A 27571-nucleotide genomic window follows, 5' to 3' on the forward strand; every position below is an offset into this window, starting at 1 on the left:
TCCCATAGCATTTATTTGTGAAGTCAAAAAGAAGTTTTCCATTTTAGAATCGGCTGTATGGCTTACTAATCATGGAAGCATCCTTCTTTTAGTTACATGTATGCTGCATTTTAGAATGATCTGAGAACTTACCTTAATGGCTTCTGGTTTGACGGCAGTTTTTACAGACTGATGTGCTTAAAACAAAATAGTACTCTTAGCGTGAATGAACAAAGAAATGCTCATAAAAACTTTTTTTCCTGCTCTTCAATAAAAATTGGGCAACTTCTACAAATTAAGTGTTATATAAATATTAGCTATGGTCATAGGAAATAGAAATAATAGAGGGCAGGTCGCTCAGAGGCGTTTGGAATATCCTGAATATCCTTCTTTAGAGATATTTAAAATACATCTGATCAGGGCCCTGAGCAACCTGATCCAACTATGAAACTCATTGTAATGTAACCTGATCTGGATTTCATCAGGAGTTTTAAGCTAGATGACCTCCAGAGGTCCTTTTTCAACCTGAATTACTCTGTGATTCCATACTTTTGAGTTTTTTGAAACTTCCGCCTTTCCTCCCACTTCTCAAAATGTCAGAATGCTTTTAAAAAACAGAAGACACCTTCCCCACCTCCAAATCATCCCTGTCCATATTAGAGTGGTAGTGGAGAAAGAATGTTTCTCTTCTGCTGAGCAGAGGAGCAAGCAGATACTGCTTTTATTTTCCCTAGCTCACTGATGATTTCATGCATTGAATGTAGCTATTGCAGAAAAGTGAACCATATCTAATAATTCTGCAGAAGCTGCAAAGATGTTGGAGAGAAGACAATTAAAAAAGGCATCTTTGTGCAAACTGATTCATATGAATTTGAAGTAGATATAAGCAAACCAAAATGAAGGATCTGGAGAACTGAGTTTCAGGAAAAACTGTATTCTAGCACTGCTAAAAAAAAGAATCAAAAGGCAATTTGCCCTTATGCAGTACATGGAAACATGCATTGGAATAGACTTGACATAAATATTAAGGTGCTGAGTGGATTTTTTACTGTTGCAGCTGGACTGTTACAGACTTTTAACCCCTGTAAACCCGTCCTCAAGAGAAGTCCAGTTCAGCTCTAAGGAAAAGTAGAAGACTTTATTTTCTGAATGAGTTCAATAGCAATGTGTAAAAATAAAGAAAAAGGGTTAAATAAATGATTTTTTGTTTTTTTCATTTTCAGAAGTCTCTGCACCAAGGCCCTCTTCCCCTACTGAACCCCCAGAAGAGGACAGCGTATTGTTTAACAAACTGACTTATTTAGGTTGCATGAAGGTGTCTGCCCCCCGAAACGAATCGGAAGCATTACATGCAATGGCAGCTATGAAATCCTCAAGCCAAGCCCCTTTATCTGTGACGCTTTATGTTCCAAATATTCCAGAAGGCTCTGTAAGGTAACATATAATTTTTGTTGTTGTTACATGCACAGACACACAAAGGTCAAGTTCTGACTTTGTTCTCCCGCAGTGATATGAAATAGTTGAATTTGCACCTGAGTTCTTGCTGAAGGTGGTCAATTTTGAGAAATTCCTGTGAAGCAACAAAAAGCATGCTCAAATTAACATATTGCAGTATATAGTTGGGGGTAGCAATTGTCATGCAGTGTCAGTAAAAGCATATCTTTCTACCCGCTTCTTCGTTCAAACGTGGTAACAGATGCCTCTTTGTCTGGGGAGTTCATTCACATGAGTTGAGAGCTCCCTGGAGTTCTGAGGTACGTGCAGGTCTAGGTATCGGTTTCCTGGAACTCAAAGCAGAGAGAAATGCTATCGAACCTTCTGTCTACATGTTCAGGCCATTCCTTATAGATCATGACGCAGAACATGGTAGTAATACTATTTCTCAATAAAGTGAAATAGATTGAAGTACAGTGAGTTAGTTTGCCTTTTACAGAGAAGTGGTTGATCTGTGGAAGTGCTGTGTCAGCCATCACATTCGCTTGTTTTTGGTTACCCACCTGAAGCCCTTAAACTCTGAAGGATGGTCTCAGCCATTTCAAACAGATGAATCCTGAAAATGAGGCATGAGGCTGAAAGTCATTTTTTGGGTGTGGGGCTATGCTGAGGATCAGTTTTTCTGTATTGAACATCAGCAAGAGCCTGTTTGCTAGCTGTGGGGCAAAATATTTTCACGGATCTTGTTGGGTCATTTCTGATACCCTGGAAAGGGAGGGGTGATGTATGTTTTCTCCTAGAAAGAGAGTCCGTGATCACCTGCAAGGTAAATATGTTGAGACAGCAGTGATCCTGCTGGCCTTGGGTTAGCTGAGGAAGTTTCACTTTTATGCACTCTCCCATTCTTATTGAGGGCTTGAGATGCTAGTCTCCATTTCCAGACATTCCTATGCTAAACCCAAGTCTCCTCTGTGTCTATCTCATGATACATATGCTGATTGTCTCTAGATGCTACAGGACGTTTACTTGTCCCCTGGGAGAAGAGATTCTTCTTTTTAGTAATGAGAGTAATGAGAGAGTCCAGGGATCTTAATCAGGGTGCACAAATGGTGTACCTGGCAGCAGTCTTGCGTCCAGAAGTAGAGAGTATCTTGGTATTCAAGATTCTTTCAGTCTAGCACTGAGATTTCTGCAGGACTTTATTAGTCCTCCCCTATGATATTTTGATGAGAGATCTAGCTTCTCAGTCTAATTTAAGTCTTGTCCTTAGTTTCGTGATGAATCAGCCATTTGAACTTCTGGACCTTCCTTGTTCGTCTTTTTTCAGCAATGACCTTTGTGATGACTGTCATCTTGCCTAGAAAGACAGAGTGAGCTTCCTTCAAGCACATATGTGATTTATTTCCCTTTTGGTCTTTGAACCCAGTTTAAGATTTCATTCGAGATTATGGCAATATTTTATTTGAATTAAGGAATTACATTGCATGCCTTCAAGATGGCTACTGTCATGTGGTTTAGGTATATCTATATGTTACATAGACAACACAGCCATTCAAGAAAGTTGTTTTCTTGCACGTGAAACTGTACAAGTCCCTTAGATCTTTAATTGCCTAGGGCATTATTAGGTGAAGGACTGTGCAAGAATCTGCATGGAACTGTAAAGGTGAATTCACCTATGGGATAATAGGCTCTGTCAAAGCTCAAGGGACATTAGCATCGTTTTTGAGGAATGCTTGCTTTCCTGACTTCTGGAGAGTTGCCACCTAGGGTTCCGTTTGACGTGTCCGGCCAACATTACAGTATGCTGAAGCCTTTTTGGGGCACACTGGATTCTATTCTAAGAATGTTCTAAGCCCCAGATAACGGGGGCTTAGTCACACTTGGTGTGAATGTGCACGTTCACAAGTAGCCAGAAGGCAGAGGAGAATTACATAGCTGTTACTGTCATTGTCTAGATCTCTGTAGATCGCGTTTAGGTGGGAAGGGCTTGTATAAGTACTCTGCCAGTATCCTTGAGGCAGAAGTGATTTAGTTTGAGTGGTTGAGTACAAATATACCCACAGTGTGCCGCACAGCGTGACTCTGTAAGCAGACAACGCATTGGTAACCCTGATGCATTTCGTAGTTAGTGGGGCATTCTTTTTCCTAACGTAGCAATTACCTCTTAGTTGAGCTATACATAGATTGTTGTCTCTATGATCCCTTCTTCTGTTGCTTCTCAGTTTATTTTTTAATTGTTAATACAATTTTTTTGTGGTGTGTTTCTTAAAGAAACATAAATACAATTTTCATTATTTAGATTCATTATATATGCTTTTCAGTGCTAGGTTTTTCCAGCGTGATGAAATGTTTGTCAGTATTTGATTAAAGCGCAGACAAAAGTATGTGGCACCTTGAGGAGTTTCAAGGGAGTTAATATACTTGATATCGACATGTGGGTCTTTTAAAGTTTTGTGAAATTACAAAGATGATTAAAGGAGCCAGGAAATATCTTCAGATATCTTTTGAGCACAAATCTGTTTGAAAAGGTGGATGTAATTTGCTGTATTACTTTCTATAACATAGCTTAAAATAGCTTAAAGGATAGGGCAAAATAAATCAATAGTTCAGAAGTTGACTGCAGACTGGATTTTACATCTTTGGCACTTTATACAAAGCTGTTATGGTTAATATTCGCCTGAATGTGGTAGCAAGCTGTAATTAAGCTATATCGTGCTATGTGTTCTATATAAATAATGCTTACTTAAACAGAGATTTTAATCCTTTTATAACGTTGAATTTTTTCCTAACTTTGTATGGAAATTTGCACTTTCATAGTTGCTGTGGTTTCTATGTGCCCACTATTGTTTCTTGTGAAAGATTGCAGGGCAATGATGTTCAGTGTTATTGTATGAGATGGATGGAGGTATTCTATTCCTCCTACGGAGTATAAAAAAGTTAGGACAGTGTTGCAACCAGAAATATCCACATCTTAAATTTGGAAAGCCTGGCCTGTCTGTCCTTACTGCCCCTCTTAGGTACTTGAATTTAGTAGCAGTTAGAGTTTTAGATACTTGTTTATCTAATTGCAGAAAGATCTTTTAGGTAGGTCTGTTTGTTTTGACTGCCCTTTTTGTGCCCTTCCTTCCCTTGACAGGATAATAGATCAATCAAACAATGTGGAGATAGCCTCTTTTCCCATCTACAAGGTATTGTTTTGTGTACGTGGACAAAATGGAAGTTCAGAGAATGACTGTTTTGCATTTACTGAAAGCAGCTGTGGAACAGAAGAGTTCCAGATTCATGTTTTCTCCTGTGAGATTAAAGAGGCAGTAAGTCTGAAATGTTATATACTGGTGACTTGTCAAAAAGGATAGAAGGAGAATTTTTTTTTTTTTCATTTAGTCCAGATGTGAAAATGGTTTATATTACCTTGAAAGATTAAATTATTTGACACATATACAATGGATTTTACAGAAGGTACAATTAGTCATGTATGAATACTAATGTATTTTAAAAAACCTAAAAATTTATTTTAGTATCTCAGTTAAATACCAAAATACATTGTAAAGGAAAAATTTAGAAACCTAGGTTTAAGACGAATAATTTGGTTTTCCATCCTCATTTGGGTGGGATTCAGACTGACATTGCAGTATAGACCTTGAGACTTGCATAGGATCAAATAGAGACTGAAAAAGGAGAAACCTTGATTGTCAACACGTGCAAGAACAGACTCTAAGTTGTATAGTTAAATACACAACTTGAAAAATGCATTATTTGGGTTCTCTAATGACTGACGTTGCCATTTGGTAGTAAGTGTTAACTTACTAAGTATTGCATCAGAAGTGAATGTGACTTGAATATAGGAGATATTATTGAATTTACCTCATTATTAAACTTGACCAGAATCCTGCCTTCTTTATTTTTTTGAAAGGGCAGGAAGTGATTTTTTTTTTTTTTTTTCTTCAGCAGAAGAGGCAAGGGATGGTAAACTGACCTTCAAAAGTTTTCATATACTTGAGGCTTTATTCCTGAAGACAGTACATCACAATATTTACCCCTCTCTCTCTGTCTCTCTCTCTGCATATATATATATCTATATTTATTATGAATGATAATACTATTCTTCTACTTTTCTGCAGGTCAGCAGAATTTTATATAGTTTCTCAACAGCATTCAAACGTTCTTCCAAACAAGCATCTGATCACGTTAAGGACTTTGTGCTTCCTACTCCAGATAGCGATGTGTACACTTTCAGTGTTTCCTTAGAGGTCAAGGAAGATGATGGAAAAGGAAATTTTAGGTAACCTGAACGGAGAGTGAAGAGTAGAAATCTTTTTGAAACGAACATGTATCTACCTGCAGAATGTACAACTAACTGGTAGTGAAACTGATTTGGCTTTTCTTTAGTTGACTGTTACAAACAGGAAGCTATTGCTTTGCTTTTTCTTCAGTTGTTTTCTCTGTATATTTTCAGTGAAAAGATTTAAAAACGAGCATCCCTCTTTCAAATTAACTATTTAATTTTAAACACGTTTTTGATAGGGATAGTCAAGGCAGGCCTATGTAAATGAAAAAAGATAACTGGAAGTCAGTTGCAAGCCTTTATCAAACCAGTTTTCCTAAATAAGTACATTTTATTGTTCTCCTATTAACTTTTTTTTAAAGCTACAGATTCCAACTTTACTAACGGTTTAGAAAACTATAAAGTTCTCCAAGCATTAGAGAGGACAGGGAGATAAAGTCTTACTTTAAAGATAGCCTTTACTTAACTGTTAATTACAAGATTTTTGGAGTGGAAGAAAGAGTTGATAATAAGAGTGAATTTGGTGAAACAGTTGTTTTTATTTTTTGCTTCGTATCTAGTGCATTTTCTGTCATTTCAAAATCAGTATTATAAACTGAAGGAGATAACTTTGTGAATGCAAAAATAAAGACAACAGCAGCAACGAAGGAGAAAACTTGCACTTTGGATATGTGGGCCAGATAGTGCCCTGAATGTGTGGGGGATTTAAGTGTAGTCTTTTTTTCTTCAGTGCCAGCTTATTAACTTGGTGTGAGTAAAGGAAGCGAAGGGCTCTAAAATGAGCTGAGGCATAGAGAGTTTAAGCAGGTTACTGCTGTTTCTTCTGTATTTAACAGCTAATCGTCTATATCTATGCTAAGTAAAGTTGTTTGTTTATTCTTTTAGCCCTGTGCCAAAGGATAGAGAGAAATTTTATTTCAAACTTAAACAGGGAATTGAGAAGAAAGTGGTGATTACGGTCCAGCAGCTCTCAAACAAAGAACTGGCTATTGAAAGGTAAGATTGATATAAAAATCATGTAGGTTAAGTTTTGCAGAGAACAGTATGTAATGTACTCTTTCCCAGCTTTGCAAATTATGTGACAGAAACATAGAGAGCAAGCTTGGGAAAAAAAAAAAAAGTTACTGAAGAAAAGTGACTTGATTGCTTTGAATCAAGAAGTATTCATAGCTTGGGTCTCCGAATCAGGAAAAATAAAATGTTTGCTCCCTCTGGCCCAAAACATTGTTTGTAAAAGCTGAGTTGGATTCTAGGTCAGTGTGGGGGCTGCCTTTTGCTAGAGGGACCGATTATCAATCGAATTCAGATTTACCGAGGATGTCAGCAGGAGTTTCTCCTAGATAAACCTTTTATCTACCAAGAATCTCATGATTAATGTGTCCTGCACGGAGTTGGGAGAGCTCGTTCATCTTCAAGTTTGGACCCTGTGTTCTTTTTCTTTCTGTGAGGCTTATTTACAAGCCTTTATGTGTTTAGAACTTGGGTATGGAAGACATTTCTGACTTCATTTTTGAGTATTCACATTTCGGACATTGTCATACAGAATTGCAGTTGTGCATTATGAATTAGTCAGATCACTTGCAGTTCTTTTTTTTTTTTTTTTTTGAAGCCATATGATTCTGGCCTTAGTATAGCCATTGCTGAATGACGCCTGAGTACTGTTGTTCAAATGTTCAGAACAAAGTAGCTGGTAACATCAACAAACAGTTCTGACCATCACCGAAGTGTTCAGTTGCGGTTTCTTTCAGAGCATCTTTCATAAATGGGACTGGGTTTGTTGTGCTTCTCCAGAGAGGCCTCCCCTTAGGTGCCTTTCGGATTCTTTTGACGAAGTGATTTACATATCACTTTACTCTCCTCATAATGAGACTGCTTAAGAAAGGTACAGTACCAAGCTGCTGTTTGGGCTTGGGTAGCTATGTTGTTTGGATCCAGTGAAACTTTCCTGTTTTTTTCCTAAGTGCAGCTCCTAATTGCTTTGCCTGTTCTGACATGGTCTAAGTAATAGTAGTCTGTAATTTGAGCTACCATTTTACTTCCGGTATCCTGGATGCAAACTGGGTGATGTCCCCAGAAGAAGCTGTTCTGCTGAAATTCAGACCATCCCTCATCAAAGCAGGAAAGAAATCCCTTCTTTCTAGTAGCTACAACAATGTGTAGAGTGATAAGGGAGTTTTAGGCTGATTCCTTGTGCTTATATAGTTCTTCCTGGTCCCAGTCCATGCCTGTTTATACAGATGTATTGTAATTCCGTTATGAGCTATTGTGTTAATTTTGGAGGGCTCTTTCTGAAAGCCTCACGTGGTCCTGAAAGGGAAGGTACAATTCATGTATTTGATGTACTGTGGACTTTGAAAATCCTGAGCAGAACAAAGTTGCTCAGCAACGTGCTTGGATTGCGTGCAGCCTTAGCTGATAGGGGATAGCTCGTATTCTCCTGATGTTATCCAGGTGAGTCCCTAGCTGTGTAAGAAGGTGCCACAGAGTAGCCAAATTAGCTGTGTTAGACCTTGGACAATATTTATCGATTAGATCAATGTACTGGAAAAGTTCAAATTTGGATTCAGCCTGCTGGTTAGAAGAAGCAGTAATTTAGTCAAGTCTTCAAGACCGGTAGGATTGTCTTGTGATTTATTTATTTATTAATAATGTGATTCTGATGTTTATCTTTAAGTGACGGTGAAGAGTTCAGGAATGGTTAGTGACCTGTGTGTGGTGTTTTTTTTTTTTTTTTTTTTTTTTTTTTAATTTCCTGGAAATTAAATGAGGGGGAATCCTGCTGGATAGAATGTGTGCACAAGAAGCAGACCGCACCCTCGAAGAATAAGAATTAATGTGTTTGTTAATAACAGACCCTTTCTTACTATGGTAGTAGTAGGTGTTGTGTTAGTTTAAATTAGAAAATTCCCTCTCAGTAACTGAATTTTAAAAATAGGCAGCACCACCAGATGGCAATCTTATCAAAAGAATAACAATATGAGATTTCAGAGTTATGAACAGAGAATTTAAGATAACAGGAGAATCAAAAATCAAAATTAAGATTTCTCTCTTCACTTGCTTTCAAGCTCTTTGTTCACTAACTAAACTAAATGTAACTAAATAAACTAAAAAATTCACGTAAGGATTATAAATACTGCCAAGTTTCATTTATCAAAATGATTTGGTTTGTAAAACTGCATTTTTGGTGTACATTGGCTTTAAAAAACAATCCTATAATCAGTCTGTTTTTAGTTAAAAAGTAATTTTGGCTTGAAAGTGCAGTCCACGAGTGATTAAACTCTTTGTGTGTTAAGCATTTCTGAATAATGTTAAATTATATAGCAGAACTCAGTGTTGATTGTTATACAGCGTTTTCCCTTTGGGGGACCTGGGCAAGTATGATAGTCTGTTTTTGGTCCATAAGTAAAACTACTGTCACTAGAAATCAGCTTTTATTTTAATGTTATTTAGGGTGATTCAATTTGGATGTTGTTTTTATCACTGCAAGCTTTGTTGATTAAAGTTATTTAATTGATAAGGCATGCATGGGCTTGTAAATAATTTTACTTACGTAGCGTAATATTATAATTAAAAATGCAATAGAAGATCAATTTAGATTATATCGAATAGCCATTTTCTAGGCTATTTAGTGCATCTTCAGAAGTAATTCTAAGTAAAAGTCTAATGAAAAAAGTTGCTAGAGAAGCTTCAAAGGGATTTGGTCTTTAGTCTGGGGAGTTACAGAATGTTTATGGATGGTCTGAGAAAAGTAAACCTGGTATCGCTTGAAAAACTTGCTAACACCTCCACTACCCCGTGTTCAGTTAAGGACTATGGCTGGGATAGGTTGATAGAGTAGGTTACCCACAGCCGCGTTACTGTGGCCTTTCCTACCTTGTGGTCTTTTTGACCTGGGGCTTGTCTATTTTTATCTGGGTTAAAGTAGGTCAAGAAACAATGTTTGCCCCTTTCCTCCTGGGTTTGAGTCATGTATGGCTTGATAGAGGTTCAGCCCTGCACTGTGGGTTATCAAGTCTCTGCTGTTTGCAGTGTTTAAGAGGAAAATTCTGGCAGAGCAGAGTAACAAGGGCTGGGTGATTTTTTTTGCCTTCTCCTAACATTGATAAAAATAAAATCTGTAAACGTCTCAGACTGCAGAATACCCATTCACAGCTTAGCAGTGCTTCTTGTGATGGTATCTCAAGTTGGTGAATGACTAATGCCTGGCTCTTGGAAGGAAAACCATGACGGTGTGCTCCCACACATGAAGTTGTCTAGTGGCCAGCTTTGCAGCAGCAAATCCTGGGCGGGCAGACTTTGAAACATGGGGGAGAGGGGGCTGACGCCTTTGCTTCTGCACAGACCAAGTCTACTCCCTTTTAACTCAGTGCATTTTTGGATTGGGCTAAGGACTTAGTGTTCTCCTCTGTTCCCTTAATAGGAGTTCAGAGTAGAGCCCTGTATTCATGTGCTGTAACAAAAACTATGCCTAGCTGTGGGTTTGTATGAGTGTTTACATTCAGAACTGATAAAGGTACAGCCTGCTGTTCAGTCTGTGGTGTCTGTCTTTGTGTGAACCTGCATGTTTGAGTCATTTGGGAAAGTAGTGTGTAATAGGACAGGTCTGCAGAATATTTCTGGTTGCTTGATCGATGTGTATTCTAACAAAGATTTAGTGTGGCCTTTCATCTGTGACTAAAGCATAGATCGCATCCCTAGAAAAGGGACTCTTTGTGGAATGCATTGACTCAGAGGAGTTAGCAGTGGGGTTTAAACAGAGCATTATGCTATTCACACAGAGTTTTACCAACGTATGTAAGTATACCTGAAGTTAAAGTCTAGACTGGTTGAAGCCTTAGAACTGATGTATAGAATATTGGCTGGTTGGTCGGAATTACTGGAAACTCTTAAAGATCATGTGAACTTAATACCGCTGGCCTTATCCATGTGTAGCATTTGTGTTTGTATAAATGGAAATACATATTAGTGAAGTACAATTCCAATTTGTTTTTTTACAAGTTTAGAAATTAACTTGTTGCATTTAAATAGAGTAGTACGCTGTACAGTGCGCTTGGTAGCCAGCTGTAAGTGCCGACAAGCCAACACGCAAGAAGTGGCGAGACTGAGGCCCGCAGTCCAGGCAAATCATTCTGAATCTGGGGGGTGTGGTGGGGGGTGACATTCTTCTGAAAGAAACAGCCTTGGCTGGTTTTACTCCGCAAATCAGAGGCTGAACATGTTAACAACTGGTTGTATAATATCCAAGTCCTTTGCGAGCCAGGGTGAACTCATTTGAACTCATTTCACTTGGTGGGAATAGGAGCCCTAACTCTTCTAGTAGCAAGCTGCTGCCGGCCATCCTAAGTATCTGTTTTGCAAGAGGCAGGGGTTACTTGTTCCTGATTCCCATTTTTTGGAAGCCTGCTCTTCAAAGATTTTGCCTGGCATGCCTCAGAACTTGCATATGTCTGAGAGGAGCACAGCAAGCGCTAGGATCCTGTGAGCTGTTGTCTTTGAAAAACACGCACAGTTTTACCTGCTGCTGAACCTTGACCTTGGAGTTTTCTTCAGCAGATATACCAGAAGTTGGTCAACCCTCTACTATTATTAATTATAGCCCGTTCAGAGCTATTTTTACCTCGGGAACAAAAAGTAGTACAGTCAATTTGCTGTAATGTTCTGCCAGGTCTAATTAGTCTTGCAGAGTCACTTGCTCTTGTGGTTGAGTAAAAGCCTTAGCATCCTAGCTGCCTTGGTTGTTTTACGTGGCGCTGCATTGTGCTGTTTAGATAAATCTCAATTGTTGTGTGCTCATTTTATTTACTACTTTGCTTTTTTAAGACTCTGTCGTATTGAGAGAGTGTAAGGATCGTCTGTGATGAGGAAGGAAAAATACAGTTCTGGATGTAAGTTACTGTTTGGCCTAAGTGTAGCGAGGAGGAAAAAGAAAATCATATGCCCAAACGTAATAGGGACAAACTTACTACGTGATGTAGTAATTGCTTATGTTAAGACTGTGTTCTACAATTAATATAGCATTATTCAAATAACAGTTGTTGTTAAATTTGTGTCCGTGATACACTGGCCTGCCTGAAAGCTGTGAAACTACTCTTTCTTCATTGCTATCCTGTGAATATTCCAATAATATCTTACCTCTGTTTGCTGAGAAATATAAATTTTCATTTGGATAACTGGATTGCCCGGGTGACAGAACTGGTTTTGTTCACAGTTAGGGAAAGTGGGAATGGGGTCTCCTATTGCTGTCTAATTGCTGCTAGTGGCAGGGTGTAAAGAAGATGGAGCCGAGCTCCTCTTAGAGATGCAGAGTGGTAAGATTAGAGTCAATGGACACAAGTTACTTCATCGGTATTTATTCTGTTGCGTTAGGACAGCTTTAGCCCCTGCAAGGGGAACTGAGCGTTGGAACAAGCTGCCCGGAAAGGTTGTGGGATCTGCTCTTGGAGATGCACAGAACTGGCCAAGGCCCTGAACAGCGTGACTCAAGTTAGTCCCCCTCCGAGTGGAGGGTTGGGCCAGATCACCCACAGAAATCTCTCCCAGTGTATGTTTTTCTGTGAGTCAGTGATGAATAGTGCCATCTCTGGTTATTAGAGACTTGAACTGTAGGGAAGGAAAATTCTCTCAATAGCAGAATCTGTCTGGGCCAAATTAAACCTGACAGTTTATACTGGATTAGCACTCTGCATCATGGGGCAGTGGCATTTTTGAGCTGGTTCTAGGCGTGCTAAACCTAGGTTTGCTGTCTCACAGATCCACAATGCAACTTACTCGATCATGAAGATCCTTGCATCTGTAAAATACAGAAATACATGCAATACTTCCCTGTCCATCTTAAATTCAGTTTTTAATCTTTTGACTTTTTTTTTCCTTATTTTTTAACAGATGGTATTTTTAAGGACTACTGACATTATACGGGATACGATGTATGACAATTGTAACTTTTCATACAGTTATATAAAAACAAATTTTAAATATAGACTAATGAGAGATTGAATTTCTTCTTGCCAATTTTTCATACTAATGTATAAGAGTTGGTATTTTTAAACTCAATATCTTAATTCATCTTTACAAATATTTAATTGTTCACAGCTGGCATACCAATATCTGTCATCTTTATTCTGGAAAATAATTTCATTGCCATTTTTATAATATATATTGTGAAGTTTCCTGACTGCGTATGATAGAATACTAAACAAAAATTTAGGAAAAGTTTTTTCTAAAGGCAGTAGGAAGCTGTGCTATTATGTTAAAGAAATATTTTTCTATTTTGAAAAGCTAATGTCTTTAATCTTTATTTATTTATTTTTATCCATTTATTTATTTATTTATTTAACTTCACAGATGCTTTGGCATGCTGCTGAGCCCTGGACGAAATGTGAAGAACAGTGACATGTATTTACTGGACATGGTAATACTGAGTTCTAATAATCTATTTAATAAGATGAATGTGATGGAACACTCTTGTGTGTTTTGCTTTTGTTTTTTAAATGTTATGTTTTAAAACAAATTTGTTAGGTGTAATAGGCAAAACATTTTCATAATGTCAAAAACTGTAGCATCTAGTTTGTGTTGAATGGATGAAGACATTGATTAGGTCAGCTAACGGTTAGTCGTTACAAATAAGTAAGTTATCTGTAGTGTGTTAAGCATGTTGCCTAACGTTTTAAAAAAAGATTATTGTTTTTGTATTTTATTTTTCTAAGATGCTGAAAACTTGACAATTATTTGCTTTGTTTGAAATGAAACTCTTGCTGAAAGCTTGAAGTATTCATTACCTTTTTTATCTTAATTCCTTGCAATGAGTTGCATATAAGAGAACTATAAGAAAACATGACAAGAACTACGAGAGAATATCCTGTGATAGTAACAGTTTGCTCTCATGCTGTGGACAAGAATAAAACCATTTTCAAGTCGAGAACTGCTTGACTTAAACCAGTTGTAGATGTACAGTTATCTAAATTTGGCCTACTCTGTTTCTTTATTCATGTTAATGTTTCTAGCTATCCTTATTTAGTTCTTTTGTCAGATGTAGGATATGCAAATACTGGTATATTTGTCTGTACGTATGCACTAGCTTATTGTTATCTATTTTTTATTTGTTGACGTGCCTTCTGATTTTCCAATTTTATTATTTGATTAGAAAATTAGAGTAGATTATAACGAGTTATGGAGCACAATGAATTGGTTTCCACAAGAGGAATAAATCTGTATAATGCTTTTTTACTGTGTGCGCTGCATATTCAAATCCATGTCTTTAAGTTTAGCTACTGGATGTTTTACCTTATTAGTTCACTTCTCGGCTACAAGATATACATTTAAATGTGCATTAGATTGTAGAGTAGGAATGTCAGCCTCCCTTATCTATGAAGAGGCTACTATACAGGCCTGTTGGACCCATAGGAATTCTCCCAAAAAAGTCCAGGAAATGTATACTTGGCTCATACTAGTAATGGTCTATGTCTGTAAGTTACATACCCTGTTCCAAGCAGGTCTGTAAGAAAGATTTGTAGAGATAAGAGATGCATAGCATAACATTATTTTAATCAAATCTGGAGACGCTGATGTTGTTAACTTTATGTGGCTGTTTTGATTTTGTTTGCATATTGTCCTGAAATCTGGCTCTTAAATAGCAGATTCCTGCTGACTTAGGAACTTGTATTCCAGTCCATGAAAATACTTATAAATGTAGATCTCTGCATGTGCATCTGAGGGGAAGAATCTGAGTTTCAGAGTAAAAACAATCAGCCTGATCTTTGGGTTGGAGTTGTTAAGGTTATGTTCTGTTAAGGTTTTATCCTGGACCCTTTCTATTTATACTTCATGTCTAATTTAATTTTATGAAGCAAATCTCTTTTAACTGATCCTCTCTGCTAACAACCATCTCAGATGCTCATAAAGTAAAAAACAGAATGGCTGACACCCCCCCCCCCCCAAGACCTCCTTTATAATGAGCATTGAAAGAAAGCATGTTGACGCTGTCTTGTCTTCAGCTCCTTATGTATTTTAGCCCTTTTCTTCTTTTTCTTTCATTCCCCTATATCCTTTCTCAATCCATTAGATCATGTTCTCTGTTCTGGCCGTGTTCTCTATGGAGTGAACACAGTCTTACTTTGAAGTTCTTAGCTTCCCTACCCTCAATGGTTTTGGTCTCTAAGCGTGACTAATCCAGTATGTTTTTATTTTTAGGAATCCATGGGAAAGAGTTCTGATGGGAAGGCTTACGTGATTACTGGAATGTGGAATCCTAATGCGCCAACGTTTGTAGTACTTAATGAGGAAACTCCTAAAGGTAACCTAATCTAATGTGTAAGCTTGTTTTACCTGGCATAGGTTTGATGATAGGGATCACGGTGCGTATGTCTGAGTACATATGCCGTGATGTCCCGAGACTCTGTGACTAGGATCAGAACTTTTCTGTATAAACAGATGCAATGTAAACCTATGAATAATTTTTCACTGAGCTATGTGTTGCTGATTTGGTGCCAGTCGATTAGTATCTGGGGTTTACGCGTGTGCTCCTCAGTTATCAAAATTTTTAGCCCTAAGCATGCAGAAGGGGTTTTCCCCTTTTTATACTCAGCAGCAGGGCAGTAGAAATCCTGGGCATTGCTGTTCTCTCTCCTTCAGCTTTGAGGTGAATTGTTTACAAATAGCACTTCATCCCCCTTCAGTTTGGGGCAGATGGAAGTGTTGCACTGAAGTGCTTGAGGATGTAGCAGCAGTGATGTAAGGTCAGGATGCAAAGCTGGATTTTTGTTTCCTATCCCAAGGCAGAGGCTGCTTAAAGGCATATCCAAGAACATATAGTCAGTCTGTCACTGTTTTTGCTGCTGGATTTTCAAATCTCTTTATTCCTTGTAGCATGTAGGCAAAACTCTCACTGTACAGCTTGACCCAGTTTACACTTAAGGATATGACTTTGCATTTGTGTGTGTATTTTTCTTTAAATGGCCGTTTGCCGCTCTGGTCTGATAAGACAACAGAGCACGGGGATCCCAAATGTCTGTTTCTGAATGTTTATTTTAAAAAACTGTGCTTCCTGCAAGAAAGATACGAATTGTGATGCAAAATGATGGCTACTGCTTCTCTCACTAGTGAGCGCTTCTGGAAGCAGCGATCCTTTTCTTGCACTGTAAACCTGCAAGATACTCTTGGACTATTTGAGAGGGATCTTCTGGGCAGTTGATCCTGTGTTCTGCGCTACTTGAAAAAGTTTGAGTTACCTTTCAGTGTCAGAAAGGTGGAGCCATTATAGATTAGGATTACTGATCCATGTTTTATTTTAAAAATAGCATTGTGTACTGCTCTGATGAGGACTGTCAGACCCAGAGTGTAAGACTGGGAGGGGTAAAGTGTTTTGGGTCCTTGTAACTGACAGAGTATGGACAGGAACATAAAAAAAAGGTCCGAAGTGTTTCGTAGTGTTTAGAGAGGACTTAGGACAGGCAATGGTATGGGAGATCCTTGGTGCTGATTCATTACTGATATCTGTTTCCTCAAATGTAAGGTTTATGCCTTTAAATGTAACCTTATCCTGTGCAATTTCCTTTAGTGTGATAAGAATCACGTCTGTTAATGCTGTTTTGTGTATGTGACATTTTGCTTCTGTTCCTACAGATTCTCTATGTTTTAGAAAGGTATCAGAGTTACTTGGTACATTGTTTAAGGCATACTCTTATCTAAGTAGGCACGTAGGAGATAGAACTCGGGCAAGTAAAATGAGTACAAGCGAATCAATAATTTAATAGAAAGGTTTCAGTTTCAACGAAAACTTACTTCAGTCATTTCTGTTATTTTGAGAAATCTGTTCTTTGACTACTTCTTCTGTACATGACTTATTTTTGTGTTTTAGATAAACGTGTATTCATGACTGTTGCAGTGGATATGGTTGTTACTGAAGTGGTAGAGCCGGTCCGCTTTTTGCTGGAGACTGTTGTGCGTGTGTATCCTGCTAATGAACGTTTCTGGTATTTCAGCAGAAAAACCTTCACAGAAACTTTTTATATGAAGCTAAAACAGGTACCATGGGTTATTTTGTTTGCTTCTTTTATTATTAACTGATTGTAGGAGTGCTAGGTTTATCTATCTTAATTTGGCTCCATAAAAGTTAACAAGAGCCCTGAGCATCAGTAGGTTTTTTTTTTAATCAATTATTGCTGTAATGTTTCAATACATAGCGTTTAAGTAGCATATATAAAGCATTCACTGCATCTATAAACTGTGAATTAGAATGAGTTGCAACCATTTGTCTCTATAGGCCAATTCTGACTGTATGTCCTGATTGAAGACTATAGTTTCATGCAATCTGACTTGTATGCAGCCTTCTAAGACAAGTCCATTTGACTGGTAAAATCAGGAAATGGCTCTTTCGTCGTTCACTGTGAAACCAGCTTATATCTAACAAAGGGACGTCCTGGCTACTGAGGTTCAAAGTCATAGAAACGTGAGAATAGGTGGCTGGAAGGATGTAATCAGTAAAAGGCGATCACTATCAGGCTATCGCTGTTGTTGTTTCAAAGAGTTTGAGAAGGTAGATTTCTTAATATTTTCGAAAAGAGAAATTTGGAAGAGAAAATGTATCTGAAAAAGTAAGTTCTGATGCATGGATAAATTTGCCACGTTTTCATGCTGGTGGTTGCTGATGGTAAATTCTTGCCCTGCTTTATTTAATCTGCGTTTCTTCACTGCCCCAGGCCTTTGTGAAAGGGGATGATAAGGGAATTACTGTTGCAATTATTTACTAAATCAGCATTGTTTGTGTAATTTCATGTCAGCAATCGTAACCTTATGAAATGTTCTAACACTAAGTAAAGACATAACTATTTTTAGCAAATTATTTCCCCTGAAATATTCCAGATTATCAGTCCCTCAGAGTTTAATTTAGAAGTGGAATTATACAAATAATGCTTGATTCTGCACAGGTGAGGTGCAGTTAAGATGAAGCTTAATGCACAGTGGTGTATTCTCTCTGCATTAGCTTTCCCAGTCCTGTGCTTGAATGATTAATATGCATTTATTTTTTCCTCAAGCCCTAAAAAATAATATATCCATCTCATTTGGTAATGTTTATTGAATAGTTATGTATTGAATGGAATGCTAAAGACTTTTGGTTTTGGTATTGGGTGAGGTACATAAAGTATATGTGTCTTCCCATTATCACTCTGGAATGATGTACAGCTGCACCCTCATGCAGTAAGTGTTGACCTACTTTCTGCAAAGACTTATCTTGTGGTATTGGTTCCAAAAATGAACAGTCGAGGCTGACTTTGGAATACGGCGGACTATCCTCTTTGCCTAATGAAGCCAGAGAAGAGTGATTTAACTTTACTGAGCCTAAAGTAAATATTTTAATTGTCATCTTCCTGTGGGGTACATTAATGGATCTGAAAAAAACAAGCTATGTTCGTGATACCTGGCAAAAGTACGATTATGTTTAACGTTTAAGTGAGTAAATAAATCTCGTGTAACATTGTTTCTGTAGTTCTTCTAGAGATTAACATAGTAACTTGGAATTTGAGAAAATCTGAGAAAACCAACTGTTACCATAGGCAGATATTGAGAATAGCTACATTTTGTAAGCTTAAGGAAGGTACATTTGAGCAGTTTATATTCTCAACTGTTTGATACTTACCTCAAATCAATGCAGCTTTCCTTTAAATCACTTACACCTATGCCATTTTTAACTTTGAATGATATAGATGCCTTCTTTTTTCTTTTTCCACCCTTTATAATGCAGTGACTGACATGCAGGCACCTCCCCTCCCCAAAGAAACACGTGGAAGCACTTCTTCCTGCTGTAAAATTACAAGGAGCTGTTCTGCATGTTTTTAGGAAAGGAACGCTTAATCATTGTAATCTTTCTACAAGACTAGGCCCTGATTATGGATGGGAGGATGTCACTGCAGGTCTCTCTGTAGACCTGTAACAGGTATTTATTCAGCCAGTTGTCAGCTGGACGATTAGGACTGCAATAGCTGTTCCTGCAGATACCTTTGAAAGGGGCTGTGTCTCAGGACACTCTTACTCCTTGGACAGTAACTTTGCAGATGACGTGGGGATCAGCCACGAAAGAACTTTTTGGGAAAGCAGTTGAGTTTAAGTGGCTTCTAGGGACCTGAAAGTAGATGGATATCAAAAGCCTCAGCTCCAGAGATAGATGGCTTCTCTGCACAGGACAAAGACTCTTGTGCTGTAGTTTGCCTGACGATGCAGAATCATGATGATAGTGTTCGCAGTCATTATGCAAATGTAGCGTCCTGGACTGTGGATGAGAAATGAATGCATGCGTTTGGCGCAATCCCAGGTTCTAACATGCAGAGTCCTTGACAGGATATTTTTGATCTGGGCTATCTGTGCAAGGTACCTGCTCCAGTGAAGAAGCGTCAGTTACTGATGCTGAAAAAGGAAGAAGGCAATGAAGTGGCATTTTCCTGCAAGGGATGCACGGGACCTTCCCTTATTGGCAGAGAAAATTCAGAATTGTGCTGAGGAAAGATTCATGTAGATTTAATAGTTTGAGCCCAGGTTGCTGAGGCACAGTCAGATGTGAGGAATGACATGAATGCAGCTTGCCACATGATTTTTAGGGTCATTATGCATATATCACTGTGTTACTTGCAAATATCTTCATGGTCAGAGCATGATATTGATAAAGGCAGATCCTTGTAGACAGCAAACTCGGGCTTCAATGAATTTGATTATTTGCGCTGCCTAAAGGTGGATCTTGCAGTTAACCAGAACATGCCTGAGGAACTGAAGACTTTGTAATTCTTGTAAGTTGCAGGAAAATCCTTAGCAGCGCCTGCCGCCTTCCCTCAAAAGCAAATGCTACAGATAGTGATGATTAATAATGTTAGTGACATCGACATTTGGTTGATTTAGTCAAGAACTTTGTAATTACTTGATAATGGTGTTCTGGGAGACTAAGGCTCTAACATCATCCTGCTAAATGTTACAAAATGCAGGGGACTTAAACCTACTTCCTGAAGTTCATTAAGCGCTTCAGAAGTTCAGTCAGCAAAACTGACTGCTGATTGGGGACACAGGACTGTCTTCTCCCAGGCAGTACCAGCTTTAAGGAAAGCAGACCTGAATGATTAATCTCCTTAAAATACAATAGGAAGAATTGCTCAGTATAAAATGATTTATATCGTGTTAGTTCAAGCAGTCCCTATTTAAACTACCCAACTGAGTAGTTTCAACCACTCGCTTGTGGAAATTGCAAGGGCTGTTTGGCAGCTGAGGTACCTCTCCAGCAAAAGGTGTCATGGAGTCTTCCAACAGAAAGAACGAACGTTGTGGGTTTTTTTTTTTCTTTCTTTCTTTTATGGCACACATCGCTATCAAACTTTTGTTAGTTCTTTTGTAAACTTTCTTTTAAACTTTTTTTTTTTGTTTCTTTCATAGTTTTGCTTTTTGAACAAATTGAATATATCCTAACTAAAATTGTTTTCTTTTTCATGGTTAATTTTATGCTTTTAATATGCCCTGAAAATTGCCTTATTTTAACTGCTTAGGCAAGGTGTACAAAGGACAAAGTAGTGCAAAGTTTTGGGTTGGTTCTAGTTCATTTAATACAATTATTAGTTTGCAGTTTTATACAATTCTATACAAGTATATTGATCACAGCACTTCACTGAGTTGTAATTTTGACTTCAGAACTGTAAATCAGAGGGGAAAGCAAGTATTTGGTTTGCTTTAAAACTTGCAACATTGTGTCCAGTGCTTCAAATATGGTAACTAACGTCTTTTTCATGTGAAATTCTGAGTGGATTCATTGAACACGAAAGACCTAGATTAAACTCTCAACAGTCCCAGGCTGACAAAGCCATCAACTTCCTCCACCCTCAACTTTTGAGGTAGTTGGCCCCGAAAGTTATCAAAATTTTGTATAGATGGATCTGAAAGAAAAACTACTTTTACGGACCAAAGTGCTTTCCACTGAAAATGTCCTGGGCTCAAATAGATGTAATTACAGATATCACACTCAAATTTCCAAGCTAATTGAACTAAATTGGCATATATATATGTTAGGCTAGAAACAGTTACGGATTTTATAGCTAGGTACGGCCAGTAGATTTTTCCCATTATAAAGGAATATATTACATATTATATTCTCTGTAGCAAAGATGAATTTTTTTGAGGGTTTTTTTTTTTATAAATAAACCACTATAAGGAGCTTTTCATGGTTTTTGGCTTTTGAAAGGTATGAGGTTTTGTTTCACCTTGAGTCTTTTCTTTTGCTGCAATTTCTCTTTGACCTCGCCTCATTACAGCTATATTTAAATAGGAAAGCTGTGAGCTATATGAACTGTGATTTAAAAATAGTTCTGAACCATATTTAAGATGGTGGTTAAGGGGCAGCTTTGGAAATAGTGCACTTCTATTTGCCTTTTCTCAGTATAAAACTTCGAGAGAAGCAGAGTTGTATACTGTGACCAGTCTACATATGCCATTGCAAAGAAATCTGAGGGAGTCTTGTCGAAATTATTGTTTAGTCCTTGACGTGAGGTTTGTGTATATTCTATTTTGGTTTTTACATACCGTTAGAAAGCTATCTAACAGTGGTGGGACCTAATATGTATAAACATATTTTATTTTAGTCTGAAGGGAAAAGCCACACAAGTACTGGAGATGCGATTTATGAAGTTGTCAGTCTACAAAGGGAGTCTGCCAGAGAGGAAGAATTGGCCAGCCCAACAGGTGGAGGACCAATATCATCCCAGGAGGATGAGCCAGAAGAGGGTAAGAACAAACAAATGCGTTCAGTTGATGATGGGGACTGTTGCTATTCACGGCTCCACAGTATTTGCCTGCCCCTTCCAAAGCAAACAGTTCCTTAACCTCTTTCCCATTGTTTTTTGAAGGCCTTTGGCCTACTGTAATCTCTTTTTGCTTCTGAGGGTTAGCCCATAGCCTTCAGAATGTACTTTCTGCATGACCTACCGAAACTGACAGTTTTACAAAGTGATCCTTCTGTTTTTTTTTTTTTTTTTGCTCTGTTCTGTCAGTAATGTTTAAAAAAAAAAAAGCATAAAACTTACTGATTACAGCAGAAAAACTCCTCGATTCCTACTTCTAGGTAAGTAGTTGGATATTAGTTTATGCAATACGAATTCATACTCTCTGATTAACACAGTCAGAAGTAGACAGGTATGGTTACTCTATTCCAGTTACAGATAAGAATAACTGAATCCCAGGTGAGACTAGGCTCTACAAAGCGCATAGCCAGGTTGTCTTTGCCGAACTGGAAACCTTCGGCTGATTCTTTGGATGGAGCAGGAAAGGTTTGGCTACCACTGTCATCCTTCCCTTTCATCCAGTGCCACTTATGAATAGTAAAAATACCATTTTCTCTAAAGGAAGCTTTTTATATTAAATTGATATTTGGGAATGCTTTTATATTAAATTGATATTTGGGAATGCTTTACTATTTATAGCAATAATTATTTCAGATCTGACCTCTTGGCCTTGTGATTAAGTTTTCTATAGTTTAAACATCTGTGGGTGTTCTTTTCTATGCTGGATATTTGAGTTGCATAGATGTTTGCATAAGAAGGTGTTTTGTAGCTTGTTTGATAGAATGAGGTTAAGTAATAACTTAATATATTATTTCATATTGCTTCTTACTGAGAAGAGTAAAGCACTGCTCCAGAATTTAATGAATGTGGCACAATTAGTAATATGTGGATGTTGTCCTCTTGGTACTATTGTAAAACCAATATTATTATAGGGTAAGAGTATTGTGCTGAGGTATGAACTTAAGTTTACCTCTGGTTTAGCTTCCTAATGTAGTTTCTGTATTTTAAATGTAGACTGCTTCCTAAGAGAAGACATTAAAAATATCATGTTGTTACTCTGTTCTCATGGAAACTACATTAACAGTTATTTGCCTAGAAGTTATCTATCCTAGTGGATCTGGAGGTTAAATGAGTCACTGCCAGTTGTTCTAAATAAATCTCTCTTCCCCGCCACCCTTTCTCCTTTTTCTTTTCTTTTCCAGGGTGCTAATTATGATCATGGGAGGGGAGAACCAAAAAAAAAACTTGAGTTTAGAGTCTTAGCCTTGGAAGAAGGCTTTCTCTTTTCTTTAGTGTTAGAGATGGTAGCTGCTTGGTCGAATAGTTTCTTCTGCTTCCTATTGTACTTGGGCAGACTGCATGTAAGGACTCCTCTATTTCATAGGCTGGAGGTTGGTGTTCCCATTTATAGAAATTGAGGATTATCATCTGTTCTCTGTATTTTTTTGCTATATTCTTGGATATATTCTACATCCCCATAGAACATGATTTACTTCAAAAGCACTATATAATGCAATTTGATTTGTGTTACGTGGTAAGAATGCATGTCCCATTTTCACCTCAGCCTGATTTTTAGGTAGTTTGTATATAATGTGCCTGTATGTATGCGCACACCTCGGTGAGCTATCTTATGTAATGAGTGTGTGAATAAAGATTTTTTCATACCAAAAAATTGAGATCATATTTTCCCTAAATTTCTTCCTAGCTTTTAACTTTTTTCTTTTCTCATTTTACTTTTATTTTTTTCACCTGGACAGCTACATAAAAGCAAAAGATCTTTGTGAAGATTGTGCATAGCTACTTACAGATCTTTCAGATCAACCTCACATCTTTTTAAAATGATTAATGTTGTAGTAGATATTTCTGGCAACCCAGCCATCTAAGGTTCCCTGCCTTGGAGATAATATTTAAAAAATATAATTATCACTAAAATGATTTTTTTTTTTCAAACCTAAAATTTAACGTCTACTCCTTGATAAGCTTTCTCTTAAATACAGGCTATAGTTTAAAAAGAGATTCAAATATATAATGAGGAAGATTTTGCACTTTCTCAAAAGGTTTCAAATAAGATGCCTTTAAGTATCAATTTCCAACAAAAGGAGAAAAGTACGCTTAATTATGAGTAAAAACTTGTAACAAGGTGCAGAGCACTATTGGTTGAACTAGAGATTATTTACTTACTGCATTATTCAAAAAATACAAAATTGCAGAGTTTTTTCACTGTAGTGTGATGCTCTGGCAGGATGAAGCAGCTGGTTGTATATTTGTCTAAGGACTGGAGAAAAAGGCTTTACAGCAGAAGCTTGCACGAGGAGTATGTAGGCCTAGAAAACAGTGACAAATGAGAAGGGGAAGAATAGCGTGGCTTCCTTTAGCAGCAGAGCTTGCCTAGAGCATATGTGAAACTATGACCTTTCTTTGACTGTTTATATGTTTTGTTTTATTTTTTTTATAATCTAACATTTCAAGAGACTGCTTTATTAGTCTGTTTGGTTTTATTTTTCGAATCAGAATACAGTTAGGAGGTTAAGGATCATTGTAAATGAGAGCAATTCTGTTTAAAAAAAACAGAATATTGCCCCTCTTTCCACAGTCTTCAAGCTGACTGTAAATTAGCTGATAAAGATATTCCAAAACTGGGTAATTCAGAGTAGGATAAAATGCTTAGAAAGAAGGAAAACCAAACAGTTTATTAATGCATTACAATGAAAGACAATTTTTAATTGCACTGACTTACTAAGGAAGTGCTTATGTTTTTGAAAATGTTTATTGCAGTTCCTATTTTTTTAATTAATTTGTAAACCAAAGATAATGTGTCTACCAAGTCTCCAAAAAGAAGTTTCTGAGCATGAGTTGTAGAATGCAGCTAGAACACTCTCAGATGTCTTCCAGGAATGCAGTACTGTCTGGGTTTGTGCTTTTATTTTGCCAAAACAATAGGTTTCTTGATAATTGGGCACTGCTTTTCTGACAGCAGGGAGTTGAACGGGGATCCAGTTGGCAGCATAGCAGATACTGTTCCATAAGCAGTGGACTTAAACCAAAAGAATTCTATTGAATGTGTTTGGTACGTAGTTACTGGCTTTTGATAAGGAGAAATGCTATATAAATATTAAATTGTAGGAGGAAGAAGGGTCAGGAGAAGAAATAAAATATAATAAATATTAAGAGGGTAAAGCTTTCTATCTAGGTTTTCTCTAGCTGTCTTCACTGTCCAAGAACAAATAGAAAGAGGTAGTATATATTACAAAAATTAATGCATTGAGATATTGAAATTCAGTGTGGAAATGGTGAAATTTTACAATGAGAAGGAAATTGAAAGGATAGAGGACCCTGAAAGCATCAGAGAAATCAGAGAGCGCAATGGATTGGACAACACAAAAAGACTGGGTGGGTAGAGTAGGTGAGAAGTGGGCAATATACTAAATGATTGGAGATGATCAGCAAGGCTATATTAGGATGCTGGGTCAAAAGTTGTGAGTGGGTAGAGGCTGTTCTCGGGAATGGAAAAGCAAAGGAAAGCAGCAGTAGAGGAGGTGGCGAGACAATGATAGCTATTAAGAGTACCCTACGATAAAATAGGGGGTTATGATCAGAGACCGTGAACAAATGAGGATGATTGAGTGAGAAGAATGACATTAGCAGTATGGAAATAGTCAACTTGGCATTTTTATCCAAATTAAAAACAGTTTTATGTAGTTCATAGGAACTGTTTGTTTGTCAAAACCCAACACGGGGTAAGATTGCTGGGTCCTATATCCTACTAAACAGAATCAGTTAAAACTGTATTGGATTACTTTTAATGTTGCCATAAAAATGAACTAAAATTTAATAAATCCTAAATTCGTCAGGGCTTTCGGATAGTAGCTGTCTTGTGCTGTCTTCAGGCAGAAACCTTTGTTGCAGTTCCATAGGAGATGTTTCTTTAAAATGCAAGTACTTCTGAAGAATGCAGATGTGTGGCTTTCAGATGGAAAGACAAGATTCTTGATGAGTCTCCATTCTCTAATATCATATTATTTTCATGCCTTGCTAGTTAACCTTTATTGTTGTTTAAAATGCCCTCAACTGGCTTCTGCAGTTAATATTGTGCTGCCAGAAAGACTATGATCCCTTCCTTAGTATATAAAAAATATTGAGTGCAGAAGACTGTCAAAATCTTTTTTTTTTTTTAATTTGCCCTGGATGATGGAACTTTTCTTGATATTTACAGCTATGTGTAAAATAGTTCATGCAAGTATGGCCTTCTATTAAAAAGACAAATGTTTTGAATTTTTTCAGTTGGAAGCACTTTTATGGGCTACAAATCCAGTATGAGTCGTAATGAGATTACAAGGAATTGGGGAATTTTAAGATTGTTTCCAGGCTTACTTTATAAGGGAAATACAAGGAAGGACACCGGAGAGGGGCTCAGATTCTTTCCTGTCCTGTAACCCAGATCGCAGAGTCGGCTTGTGGTGTAGGCTTGCAGGCTGGCCCCCGAGAGACGAGTGTGACTCTTTCTCTCCGGTGTCCCCGGGATGCTTCTGCAAGATGGGTCTGTTTGGGAACACGTTGTATGTAAGGATTCTTTCTTTGATAAAATCTGTTGCTGGTGGTGACTTTCTGACGTTCAAGGCAATGTATAATTCCATGCAAATGCTTCTTGTCCGATAGCTCGTGAATAGTCCATGCAAGTCTATTGGCTCTTAAGTTTTATTATTGTGGCTGCTCCTCCTGCAGAATGAGGGGAAAAGGCTACTTTCAAATTCATGAAGTTTTTGGTTCCTTGAGTGCATAGACCTCTATGTCCATAGACCTCTATGTCCATAGACCTCTATGTCCATAGACCTCTATGTCCATAGACTTTGATTTAAAAATTTTTACGGCTTACATAAAATCACTTCAGTTTGTGGTACAAAATAGACATTTTTCTATAACAAATGTGAATAAATTGGTGTTTGCATCTTATCCAGAAGCATTTTACTGATTATTTTGAACAGTTTGGATAGGTTATTTCTGTAACTGTCTTTTCTTCCTTGTCTACCTATGAACAGTAGTTTCAAAGTAGTTTGGAAAAGGATTTGGCATCCTGCTGGCTAATTAGGAATTAGAAGCTCCTATTGTTGGAGGATCTTCCCAGGTTTCAGTCATGAGAGCCATGGTTTGGATGTAGCGTGCACCTTAAGGTGCCTGTTATAGTCACGTGATTTCATGTTTCACTATCAGTTTAAAAAAAAAAAAGCTTATTTAAACACCTTTATAGAAAGATGATTAAAAATACTGCTCTCAGTGAACAATTTTCCCTAACTGTCTGTTAATAATTGCTGACCTCAGAGTGTGATTCTTGTCTTTTTAATTTTGGTAATAGACTTTCTAGTATTTTCTCCGATATGAAAGTATCTTATAACTGAAGTGGCTTGAATGCTACCTTGGCACCTTAAGTAAATATAGGACAATACACTATTTTAATGTGTTTATAATGTTGATTTTTGTATTTCGTTATATCAAATATGGCAGTAAAAATTAAGCTACAGATTTATAAATGAGTAGTATGGAATAAAGAATTGCATTGTCTTAGCGTTGTGACAGCATCTCAAATTCGATTTTCTTGCGTGTTCTCAAAGATGTCAGTTTTCAGACAGCACAGTGCATGTGGAAGATGTTTATATTTACAAGAATACCTCCACTGTGCAGCATTTAGGTGGCTTTGTCATCTGTGTGGGAGCAAAACTACTCAACTGAAGCAATAATTTCCTCCGCTCCTTTACTCTGCTTTAAGCACTTGTACGCCAAGGTTAGATATGCCATGGTGGCTTCCAGGTCGTTCGTTGCAAGAGGGGTAGAATCACCTCTTTGTGAATGTTTCTGCAGGCAGATTTGGGTGCACAGCTAGAGTTTATTTCTGTGATTTTTTTTTTTTTAAATTAATCTTGTTTAATATGGCAATAATGCAGGGCCGGTGTAGAAACTGTAAGACGTAGGACTAAGATGAATTTTAAATTCAGACATCTTTATTGTATTAAAAAGGAAGAAAAAGTCAGTTTGGCTCACCACGTCCAACTTGCCCCACAAGATTGTTTCAGTCTCCTGT

General features: G+C 37.5%; 1 protein-coding gene across 14 annotated transcripts in view; it reads left to right on the forward strand.

Moving 5' to 3' along the window:
- The window catches only part of RABGAP1L (RAB GTPase activating protein 1 like), a 251950-nt gene that overhangs the window by 24993 nt on the left and 199386 nt on the right, over nucleotides 1–27571 (forward strand). For 13 of the 14 annotated variants that reach the window (XM_068951747.1, XM_068951745.1, XM_068951738.1 and 10 more), the window contains 8 exons: nucleotides 1203–1413; nucleotides 4550–4724; nucleotides 5535–5695; nucleotides 6584–6694; nucleotides 13040–13106; nucleotides 14885–14987; nucleotides 16551–16717; nucleotides 21301–21442. In XM_068951747.1, the coding sequence (XP_068807848.1) occupies nucleotides 1203–1413; nucleotides 4550–4724; nucleotides 5535–5695; nucleotides 6584–6694; nucleotides 13040–13106; nucleotides 14885–14987; nucleotides 16551–16717; nucleotides 21301–21442 (1137 nt within the window). Of the gene's footprint in view, nucleotides 1–1202; nucleotides 1414–4549; nucleotides 4725–5534; nucleotides 5774–6583; nucleotides 6695–13039; nucleotides 13107–14884; nucleotides 14988–16550; nucleotides 16718–21300; nucleotides 21443–27571 lie in introns of those variants that run through there. The other variant, XM_068951752.1, reaches the window with a different exon arrangement.

The sequence above is a fragment of the Struthio camelus genome, chromosome 8 (genome assembly GCF_040807025.1).
Source record: "Struthio camelus isolate bStrCam1 chromosome 8, bStrCam1.hap1, whole genome shotgun sequence".
In the NCBI taxonomy this organism is placed as follows: Eukaryota; Metazoa; Chordata; class Aves; order Struthioniformes; family Struthionidae; genus Struthio; species Struthio camelus.